The sequence below is a fragment of the Sapajus apella genome, unplaced genomic scaffold (genome assembly GCF_009761245.1).
Source record: "Sapajus apella isolate SASKATOON/1434 unplaced genomic scaffold, GSC_monkey_1.0 scaffold184, whole genome shotgun sequence".
Taxonomy (NCBI): Eukaryota; Metazoa; Chordata; class Mammalia; order Primates; family Cebidae; genus Sapajus; species Sapajus apella.
In genome coordinates, this window is record NW_022437124.1 from 1,092,858 (window position 1) to 1,105,003 (window position 12,146).

The 12,146-nt window shown below is 40.2% G+C and overlaps 1 protein-coding gene across 5 annotated transcripts in view; it reads left to right on the plus strand.

Annotated features, from left to right (window-relative positions):
- SCGN (secretagogin, EF-hand calcium binding protein) overlaps positions 1-12,146 on the plus strand; it is a 156,009-nt gene that overhangs the window by 13,423 nt on the left and 130,440 nt on the right. For all 5 annotated transcript variants that reach the window (XR_004265513.1, XR_004265512.1, XM_032268641.1 and 2 more), the window contains exons 5-6: positions 3,730-3,786; positions 4,209-4,286. Coding sequence is in view for 3 of the 5 variants with exons in the window: in XM_032268641.1 (XP_032124532.1) it covers positions 3,730-3,786; positions 4,209-4,286 (135 nt within the window). In the remaining 2 variants the exon portion in view is untranslated. The remainder of the gene's footprint in view (positions 1-3,729; positions 3,787-4,208; positions 4,287-12,146) is intronic.

Below are 12,146 nucleotides of genomic sequence, written 5' to 3' on the forward strand. Positions count from 1 at the left end.
CCCCATCCCACAGCCTCTCAGTGTTACTGCTCTGTTGGTGAAAAACAACCAGGGAAGGACAGATCAGGGTTTCTCCAAGGTTCAGAGCAGCAGATTCAAGATATCCACTGCAACCAGGGACCCCCATTAGAAAGAGTTACCATGTCCCCATTTAGGAGGTAAGTTATTATCCTTTTGCACTATTTTGTTTACCTTCATGTTAAATTGGGCAAGCACATGTATAGGCAATTCACAGAAGAAATTCTGAATGAACCCTGAATGGACCATGAATTTACGCCAGTAACTCAAGAAATGGAAATCAAGACAATAATTTTTTTAAGCAAAGTGGCAAAGATTTTAAGAAAATTCACAAAAATTTACAGTGCTTTCAAGGACCTTGTGGAATAATTTTATGAAAAGCAATTTTATAAAAATTCAATCAGGCTCCTTTAAAATTTCATTACTGAGAGTTAATTATAAAAAAAAAAAAAACTTTGTCCTTTGACTAATAATTCTACTTTTCAGGCATCTAATATATGATTATAATCAGAGATGCAGACAAAAGTTTTCTGTACAATAATATTTATGTAATGTTGCAGTGTTACTTATAGTTCAAACTGAAAATAACATCAATATCTAACAATAATGGAAAAGTTAGGTAAGTTGTGATATATTCATATAATTCATTCATTCTACAAATTCTTATGAGCACTGTAATATGCAAGATGCTACAGATTCATTAGAGAAAACCCCAGTATTGAATATTTTGTATCACTGAAGATCAAGTTTTCAAAAAATATTTAATGACATGAAGGAAATGTAATACAATGTTAAGAAACAAAAGTGTATATGGAATTTGTTTTTTGTTCAAAAAATTATTTACTTTAAAGCCTGAATAAATGAGATAATAGGTAAGTGTACACAAATAAATATTGGCTGTTTGTAAGTGGTAGGATGTAAGGCGATGTTATTCTTTGTACTTTTGTATTTTCTGGTTTTGTATATAGTCATAATTATTTAAAATTTATTTTAAATGACATTTTCAAAATGATTCTAATTGTGTTTACAAACAGATAACATTTTTAATAAAAATAATAGATGCCCGAGTGTCTAGACAATATGATCCCCAATTCTGTTTTTTAACATATGTTATAGAAACATGATAGAAATGAAACACGTAGAAATAATAAGTAACTATCTCAGGACAGGGATTTGTGGACAGTATAAATTTTGTTTGTATTTCATTACTTTTGTACAGTGAACATAATTTCAGAAAAAAAATCATGAATATAGAAAAAAGTATTAAAATGTTAGACCTTGTGTAGTCTTGAGTAATCTTGAGAACTGGGGAAAGCACATGGCCCTATGGAGGCTTCTTTTTTTTTTTTTTTAAATTCCACTTTTGGACCTTTCTAGTTTGTCAACTTTATCTATAAATAAGAGCTTTCCCTTTCTCTACCCATTTTTTAGAACTATCATTGTGAATTCTTGAATTCATTTTTTAAGATTAACTGTCTTGTATCCCATTATATCTGATATATATATGATATATATATCCCATTATACATGTCTCATATATATATATATATGACATGAAGGAAATGCAATACAATGTTAAGAAACAAAATATATATATATTAAAATATATATATATATATGTATATATATTTTGAGACAGAGTCTCACTCTGTTGCCCAGGCTGGAGTGCAGTGGCAGGATCTCAGCTCACTGCAACCTCCGCCTCCTGATGTCAAGCAATTCTCCTGCCTCAGCCTCTCGAGTAGTTGGGGCTACAGGCACCTGCTACCATGCCTGGCTAATTTTTGTATTTTTAGTAGAGACGGGCTTTCATTATGTTGGCTAGGTGGGTCTCAAACTCCTGACCTAGTGATCTGCCCACCTCAGCCTCCCAAAGTGCTGGGATTACAGGCATGAGCCACCGTGCCCAGGCTTTATCTGATATATTTTAAGGAATTCTAAGTTAATGTCTTTACTAAGTTAATGACTTTTACTTTTTCACAGGATCTTAACACACCATAACTCTTAGCCCACATCTACCAGCTCATGTGCCATTACTGTGTAGGATATTAGTTTTATCTTGTTTTCTTTAACCCCACAATTATTATGCAGTCAAGATTTGTTTCAATTTGCCCATGTGTCATGACATGTCACATTGCTACCACTGTCTTTGTTCACCATTCCTTTTTGTATGTCTTAGATTTCCTTCTTCCTGTTTCTTCTTCTTCCGAGAGTATATCTTTTACTGAGGGTCTGCTGGTGATAAACTCCGCTTCTGTTTGTGTGGAAATGTCTCTCCTTTGTCTTTATTCTTTAAAGATAGTCTTGCTGAATAAAAATCTTTGGCTCTCCAATGGCTCAGCTGTAGTAAAACTACGTGATAATTTAAATGGAAATTGCTTGGTGAACGGCATTTAAAAAGCATTCAAAAAATTGTCAAAATTATTTGAAATTCTCAAAGTTTTGGCATATTCACATGATAAAAGAATATAAATCACATTTAATTCATCGATTTTGTGAATTGGACTAAATTCAGACATAAATGACAGGGTCTGAAAGGAGTGATGTTTCTGAATTGTTGTCACTAAAGGTCAGTATCGGTGTCGACACAGCACTAGCATCAATACCTCCTACTATCCCTGCGGAGTCTGAACTCCGGATGCTGATTGTGGTTAATCATTAAGGTTCCTGCAGGTGGTAACACAGAACATGGGCAACCCATTTCGGATCCAAGAAAAATCTGTCAATGAGAAAAAACAAAACTTAGTCTAACCTTTTACTTTGTACAAGAGTGGGGTAGCTTGTCAATTGATGTGAGGCTTCTTCATGGAATAATCAGAAGTGGGGAGTGTAACAGCATTTATTAAAGAAAGCTGTTCATTGCTTTCCTCAAAGATTTTCAGCTGTTCTGTCTTCCAGCTCAGTAACTGCATCCTCACACTAATGAGAGGAGTAGCTTTTAACTGGGAATTATCAGAGTTACTTTACCCCTCCATCAGAGGCGAGACCACGCAGGCAAGATTTCTTAGGGGACTTCACTGCAGTGTAATTTTTTCCAGTTCATCTTTCATTAAGGTTTTAGTTTTGAAGCTTTAGTTTAAAGCAGGCACCTCAATCTGATTTCCACCTGTGTGGGTCCCGTGACATTGCCTGTAGACCACAGGTGAAGATTTCTCATAAAACTGCAGGGACCAGCAGACATACTGGGGACAGGCTTTGGTTTTGGTCCTATGTTACCACTCTAAGTCTGTGCTTTCCTCTCCTGTTGGTTCTCTTAGAAGTCCTTTCACTTTTTTGTGATCTAAGCCATATAATTAAAAGGTTATTTTCACAGCAATGTTTTACATTGCTGCAATATTTTCATATTGCTGCTTTTTTAGGTATTTAGTACTGAGGAGGTTTTTTAGTTTGTCATATTGACCCAAATTAAAGTTCATCCCTTTTTATCTTTCCATTTTGAGCTTTCCAAAGGACCCTTTCAATGAAAGTCCATTCAGTGGGCTTTTATTGAAAGCATTGTGGCCCTCCTTAAGTGGCTCCAAGTGAATGCAGTGATCCATTTCTGATGAATTCTGCCCCAAAATTGCTGTCACCAAAGAAAGCCTAAAGCTTCCCATTAAACATGGAATTTCCATTCACTTAAGTAGTGTTTTCAGATGCTGAACTGTAGTAGATACCACATAATTATTCTAAGTTATCTGAGGATAAATGAATGAATTTTGTGTATTTCAGATTTGGCGCAAATATGATGCTGACAGCAGCGGCTTTATATCAGCTACTGAGCTCTGCGTAAGTGTCACTGGGAGAAGGTGGGCTTGTTCATCATTGGGAATTTGATATGTGTGTATCATGAGTTTGATTTCTGTGAGCCCAAGAAAGATGTATTTGAATGTGTTACTCAAAAAATACATATATACATATATGTGTGTATATATCTATTCATTTTTAAAGGGTTTAGAAAGTGAAAGTCACATTGGTCGTTCTGGAAAAGAAGCATATTTGAGCATTTATGATACCTTTTTCATGCTGTAGCTATTCCCTGGGTCCCATGAGCTCCCTACAAATAGTGACAGCCCTCCATTCTTGGATTTGTTGCTTGCTAAAAGCATTTTATTTCCTCCTGGAAACAACCCACAATTCTTGAATTAAGGCCTTTTAAAATTTTGCAGTTTATTTGCTCAGTTTATTTGACTCTTCTCTTGGCGCAACAGAACTTCCTCCGAGACCTCTTCCTTCACCACAAAAAGGCCATTTCTGAGGCTAAGCTGGAAGAATACACTGGCACCATGGTAAGTAATGAGTAACGTAATCTCCACGTGGGCAGCTGCCCGACTGCCTCCCTAGGCCCCAGAAACAGTGTCTTCCAGAGAGTTTGTTTTTAAGAAATTTAAGACAAATGAATGCAAGAGGAAACCTCAACTCGGAAAAATGCTGGCTAAAACTGAGCTGTTTTAGCCTTTCTTTTGGGACGAGATTGCATCTGTTTGAGGAAGAAAGCCGTTCCCCTGTCTGTGGGGAAACTAGAATTGTTCAGTCAACATTAGGTTTCTAAGCACCAGGCTAATAACCTCAATGTTAATCGAAGTCACATGGAAACAAGTAAACACGGACTTAGACAATCAGGACCAAACAGATGGAAGCTGCTTCTGACCACAGCAGATGATTCCACTCATTTATCATGTTGATTTAGTGCAGCTGGAGAGTCAGATGGAGGAGGCGCGTTCTACCTCTGCCTCTTGCTAGTCATGGTAAGAAAACTGTCTGACGGAGTGGCTTTCGTAAGAAAACTTTCAAGCCTCTCAACTTTATTTACTTCTCCTGTAAAATGGGGATGAATAGTACCTAATTCCTGTGAGGGCAAATGAGCTGATGCATATGAAGCACTTTTCATCCTGTCCAGACCATAATGAGTTCACTTTTACTGCAGTAGTTGCTGCGGTCCTTGTCATTATTTCATGTTCTCCTCATGTCATCCTTGTTCCGAGTGACCTTGAGATTATTTTTGTGTCAAGCTCCATGGAAAGCGGTAATGTAGGAGGTTGCCTTTGGCGAACTCATCCTCGTGCTCTGTTTCAACACCTAACTCAATGCCTTGTCAATGATTTGTATTGAATTGTATCTGCCTCCTCTGTCTTTTTCTCTTCCCCTGCCCCTTTCTCATCCTTAGGTGTGTGCTTCATTCCTATCAAAATCTTCAAGTTTCTTAGTAAGAGAGGAAATTTGCTGATAAAGCTTTGGTTACTTGTAGGATTGTTCTCTTTATTATATAAAGAGTTATTGGGCAGAATCACCTCATTGAGCCTTATGGTGAAGTCAGGGAGACATATCACTGAGAAGAGTTTGTTAAAATGTGTACCACCAGGTTGACCTATTTAGGCTTTTAGTTGGTGTTTTCAAATACTATATTATTTCTAACAACTTCTCTACAGTGTATTATTCATGCAATTTGATGTATCTGATGACTAAGGCTTAGAAAGGGTAAGTGACTAAGTCACCACCAGGTTGAGTTCTTGAGCTCATTTTAAAGATAGATAACTGAGAACAAATGTTCTTTAGCTAAAGGCATCTGTGAAGCTGGAAGCTAAGGGCCCCTGGTTTTCAGCCCTGGAGCCTCCTCTGCTCTCCCTCTGTACTGTGACTGCTCTGAATGCGCCCCCAGTCAAGTGAGTCTGCTCTGGGAGGGAGGCAAGTCCTCTTGACCCTGGTAACTTGTAATCGGCACAGACAGGTGAAAAGTCAATGCCAAGGAGAGAATGAAATCTCGGGACAGGATCTCAATTAAGGAAATTATTTAGCTTCTCACTCTGTTGATTTGTTTGAATAGCATGAAAAGTGTGGTCCGGGATCCTGAGTCAATATGTGCTCAGCACCGAAGGGGGAAATGGGAAATCCCCCAGCAGTGGGCAGCAGTTCCAGCTGCAGGAGGACCTCTGGGTTCCTTTTGACCTAAGCTCCGGTGAAGCCCTCTAAGAGGATGAACACAATGAAAAAGGAAGTTGGACTGAAGCTGTGTGGGGTACAAAACAACAAGAAGGTGGTTTTTCCAGCTCAGCGTACTTTTAACCTTGATTTAACAGAGCGTTAACACTGGCTGCTGTTATCTGGATTTTACTGACTTACAAAACATGGCCTACTTGATGAGTATATTTTCATGTAGAGTAGTTGAAACTCCGGCATGTTGCCAGTGTTTCTTTGACTGTCTTTGACCCTGAGGGGCCTGTCCCCTCCTCCAGCTAACCACACATACTAAACCACGACTCTTTTACTTCTTAGTATAGCTCAGCGTTCCCTCCCGCACTGTTTCAGCTGGTTCTTGCTTATCCTTCCGTATTCAGTTAGATGTCAATGTGCCCTAAAAAAGAAAAATCTGTAGCCTTCCCTGGACGATGAGCCCAGTACCCCTTCCCTGTGCCTGTCCAGTGCCTTACACACTTCACCATTTTAGCCTCTTAGTCATTTAATTCATTCCACAAATATTCATTACATATCTACTATGCCCCAGGCTTATTCTAGTCACCAGGGATTAAACAGTGAGCAAAATAGACAAAGGGGAGACTGACAACAAATAATAAATGTAATTAATAATACATTCTACTGCATAATAGAGGGTGATGGGTGTTACGGAAAAAAAATTAAAAGTGGAGGTGGGCCGGGAATGGCAGTGCTAGAAGGAGCAGTTGGGGTAGGGGACTGGGAAGAAGGGATGCTTTTCAATAGGGTGGTCGGGGTGGCCCCTCTGAGAAGGTGAGATGTGAGGAGGGACTGAGGGTCCAGGGGGCACAGGGCCCCTAGTGCAAGAGCGCAACTGGGATTTTTAAGAACAGGGAGAGACCAGTGTGTCTGGAGCAGGGTAAGCAAGGATGAGACTAAACAGCGGCCAGACCTTCGTGGGACTTTGAGGCTCCTGTGAGGACTTGGGGTTTTAGTGAGACGGAAAACCACTAGAGGGCTGTGATGCGGAGGATGTCAAGATTTTCCCACTGGGTTGAGAAGAGCCCTTAGTGGGCAAGAATGGAATCAGGAAGATCTGCTAAGAGGCCATTGCTGCCATCCAGGTGAAGGAGGATGGCAGCGTGGACTCAGGTGAGGTGGCAGAAGAGGTGAGAAATAAATAGAAGTTTGAAGATGGAATTGAGAAGATTTCCTGATGGATCAGGTAGGAGTCAAGGGTGACACTGACATTGTCTGTTTATGGGTCTTGTACCCTGCTAGCCTGTGACTCTTCAAGGGGTGATGACGGCATCTCATCTTCCTGTCCCAGCCCTCGCATGGAGCCTGACACATAGTAGGCTACTTAATGCAAATTAAACTGAACTTTCAGTTGTTACCTAAGAGCCAGCTGTGATGAAACCATGACCAAACAGGGAATGTTTGTCTTGGGGACCCTCCTATCTCCCCTGTCAGTGTTTCTTCTGACCCTGTGCCCCTATTGTGGCTCTTGCTCCCTCTTGGGGTGCTTGGAGGGTTGCCTATTGCACATTTCAGCATCTTGCACAGACCCAATCTTCCCCAAACAGAACTTTATGCTCTGGATTTCTCCTTTCCCCCTCCTCCAGGGCAAAATCAGAAAGGATGCAGTAAGTGGCTGAAAAAAGGTGATGCTCATCACACATCAGGCCAGCAGCCCTTGCTGCCCCCAGCGCTTCTCTTCACAGCCTTAGGCTTAAATTCAGGAAACTTGAGGCTGGCAGCATCTTACAATGGGATGTCCTGAGCTCCAGAAAATTTGGCAGTGTGCAACACTTTTAGCTTAGTTGCTTAAGTCTAGAGTCCTGGGAAGTAGCTGAAGGAAATCAGAGGGACCTTAACCAGTGTTTAAGTATCTGTGTTGAGCACTGTTCCTGGGCCAAGATGGTCCTGCTATTCCATGTCTGTTTCATTGCCAACACCTCACAGCTCTTCTGCTCATGTGTGCTGCAGTTAAGTACCCATTTTGGTTCTAAATAGTCCCATGGAGACAGGTCCATAATTAAGCAAACTTCAAATGGCCCCTGTGTTAGGTCATTCTCGTGTGACTATAAAGAAATACCTGTAACTGGGTCATTTGTTTTAAAAGGTTTAATTGGCTCACGGTTCTGCAGGTTGTACAAGCATGGTGCTGGCATCTGCTTTGCTTCTCGGAAGGCCTCAGGGGGCTTTTACTTACAGTAGAAGGTGAAGCAGGAGCAAGAGAGAGAGCTGAGGAGGGTGCCACACACTTTTAAACAACCAGGTGTTGAGAGAAACCATTCGCTATAGCAAGGACAGCACCCAGGGGATGGTACTAAACCATTCGTCAGGAATTTGTCCCTTGATCCATCACCTCCCATCAGGCACCACTTCCAGCACTGAGGATTACATTTCAACGTGAGATTTAGGGGAGACAATATCCAAACTGTATCAGCCTCTCATTGGCTTTTTATGCACTGAGGTGAGAGCCAAGCGTGGAGAAAGCCGGTGAAGGAGTTTCCACCTGAAGATCTGTGTTTGATCAGAGCACAAAAGGGGTCCAATGACTTTGACCAATCTATTTCATTTTTCTTCCCTAAGTTATAGAGGTGACTTATACGTTCCAACAAACAGGTTTTGGAACTAGACAGTTGCTTTTTTAAAAGACTATTCACATTTCCCTAGAAACCTTTGGGTTTTTAACTTTTAGGAACGTAACTTCTTCAAAAAAGACTTCTACATCCTAAGCTGTGATACACCAAGCATGCAATCACATTATTGCTGCTTTAATGTACTTTTATTGAGTTATGGACATAGTCATGGCAATACTCTATGAAAGATTTTGTTCTGAGGTTTAGCATCAGATACTTTACTTAAGAGATGTAACTTGTTAAATGAATTCAAATTGATCTGAATGAAGATCGGCACATTTAAAACTGGCTGAAGCATGACTAATGACTGAGTTAAGGCAGAATGACCAATCAGAAGAGAAAAGCTGAGGTCTGCATACCTTGTCTTATCCTGATTCCTAATTAATGTTCTGAACAAGGAAGGAGACAGCCTGTATTAAAATTGAATTATGATACTGAATTTAGAGGTGCTGATAACACCAGGCAGGAGGAAAGATTTAGCTGTCTGGCTAGAATATTGTTAGATAATATTTACTTTTGTTAAATGTAAGCTAATAGCTCTGGCTGATGTTAAATCACGTACTAAATTAGAGCAGGAAACTTGAACTTGTATAACGTAACAAATGTCAATCTGAGACTATTGCTGACATAGAAAAGGAGATGAGTTTCAGTTTTTCCCCATCCATGATCCTGGTCTTGGCTCTCATACTTCATGCCTGGATTAAAGCTGCTCAGATCTGCTTCCTTCTCTAGGTCTGGGCATTGATCGCTGCGATCCAGGCCGACCTGATGCTCATCTGGGCTCAGTCCTCAGATCTTTTATCTTCTTGTTTATTCTCACCCCATTGGTCATCTCAGCCAGTCTCATGGTTTTGAATACCAATTAAAGGCTGACCATCCTTGATTGGTGTGTCTGACTCAGGCCACTTCTCTAAAGTTCTTGGATACACTTGGATGTGGCTGATCACCCTTGATTGATGTGTCTGACTCAGGCCACTTCTCTAAAGTTCTTGGATACACTTGGTTGTGTATTTCCACTTGAATTGCATCCTAATATCCACTTTCAACTTAGCATGTCTCCGGTTGATATTCTGACCTTTCCCCAAAGACCTGGTCCACTGCTGGCCTTCCTCAAGCTTGCAAGCTGCTCAAGGCATGACACCTGAAATCATCTTTGATGCCTTTTTCACTCCACGTCTAACTGGCAAGTATTATTGAATACATTTAAATTACATTATGAATCTGACCATCTCTCACCCCGTTCCAAGCCACAATTATTTCTCAACTGAATGGTATGATGCTTCCCTGCATCTCCCCCATTTCCAGTCCTGTCTCTTACCGTGTATATGCAACATAACAGCCAGAGTGATCTTGTTACACTAGGGATCAGATTATGTCATTTTTCAGATTGAAACCCTCCTATAGGCCCTGCCTCTGAGAAAAAGCCCAAGTTCTTACACTACCTGTTCACACCCCAAGTCATCACGTTTCCCACCTTCTCTTCTACTTCCTCCCCAGCCCTCGTCTTGCCACCTGACATACTTTCTGTTACTTGTAATAACCTGACATACTTTCTGTTACTCTGACTTGCATGTATGTGCTGCCACAGGTCCTTTGCACTTGCCAGATCCCTGCCAATATATTTTTAACCCTAGTATGGATTGGATTTACTTTAATCTCTTTCAGGTCTTTATGAAAAAGCTACCTTTTAATTGAGGCTTTCCATTTCCATCCTATTTAAAATTGTACCCCTCAACTTGCTATTCTATATGCTACTTAATTTTTCCTCCAGGGCATTTAACATAGGTAACATGTATATTTCATGTTACATATGTAAAACAGTCAATATTTTACTTATTTGCCTTATTTTCCGTCTCCCTTTCATCTCCTTTTTCCAAATCAGCTCCATGAGAGCATGAATCTTTGTTCAGTAAATAGAACAGTGCCTGGTACCTAGTAGGCACTCAATATTTATTGAATGAACGCATTAATAAATGAATGAATGATGCCACTCACTCTCCTATTTGTGACTTTCAGACTCTTGCATCGTCTGGTCCCATTTCCCTCTCGCGCTCTAACTTCTCTCCTCCACTCCCACAACACCCTTCATCCTCTCTGGTCACTCTCTATGGCTGACCTCTTGCTATCATGCGAATTTCTACCTCGGTGCCTTTGGTGTTACATTTGCTAGTCTGCAATGTCTTCCTCTCTTCTTTCTACCTCATGTCCAAATTCTATCCCTCCTTCAGAACTTACCTGAATTCTCATCTTTTTCCTCAGTCTCCAATATTCGGACACATTGCTCTGTCTTTTTCTCAGCGTTAAAGAGATAATGCTGAATGTAACTTGTTAACCTCTATTTCTCTTTAATTACAATTGTATGCTACTAAAATCATGTACTACCTTATCAAATTGTTTGGGATGTCCCATAGTGTGTAGAATGTTATTAGACAAAAGTTACCTGACAAGTAATTGTCAATTGATAAAATGGAAGAGGGGTTCTAAATCTTTTTTGGAATAGCATATGGCAATAATACCCAGGCAGGAATGAGGATCTCCTTTAAAGTTTTTTTTTTTTTAATGAACCGCTAAAGAATGATTTCCAGTAATTCATTAAATGAAGCAAGCTGGAAAGTAGTATATTGCATATGGTCCTATTTGTCAAAAAATTAGATAGATGTGATATATATGCGTGTACCTATATATACATATGCCTAAAAAGTTTCTGGAAGAATGCAGAGGACTCTGTGAATGGGAGTTACCTCCAGAACAGGCGAAGGAGAGACTCACAGTCTTCACTCTGCTGAATTATTTGCATATTTTTCATGTTGGGCAGGCATTCTACAAAAGTCCTCCAATAAGAATTGTGTTAAGAAGTCACAGACCTTCTCTCCCATCACGTGACAGTAGTTGTGCTTTGAATCAATTGTTTAAGAAAGCATCTATGGACAGTAACTGACCCAGTAATGATTTTAAGTGGTTTTGCATTTTCAATCACTATTGTACCTACAAAGACTGAAAAATTAAAAGATTATTCAATCTAAGGAGAATTCTGAGTAACTCCAAAGTCCCTGAGGAGTCTTTTGCCAGAGAATGAGAACTACCACACAGAGAATTTTAAGACATATGTTAATAAGACATTGTGTTTCATTTCTGGGAGGCTTTATAGCACCTTTCAGGTAGTTAATTCTCAAACACGTGTGGGTGGAGTGTGAGTGCAAGTCTTGGAAAAGCAGTGGTAGAGGTGAGAACAGTGACGAAGCGCTCTTCACCTTTCAGCGATTGCCCTTCACAATGGAAGGGCCGCCCCTATCGCCACCACTGTCAACTGCCACAGCCCTCAGGGGGTGGATTAGTGTAAGGAGGGAGGAAAAATTCAGGCCTATATTTATTTTCTTTTCAAAAGATTCAATAAATAATTCTTGAATGCCTGTTACGTACTAGAGAGGTACCACGTACTTGGTGGCATATCACAAACAAAACAAAGATCCCTGCCCTCATGGAGTTAGCAGTCTGGCATTTATGACCAATTTACCTGCATCCTGTGCAAGTCACCACACCTCTCTGTGCCTCTGTCTTCAGCTGCCCAGT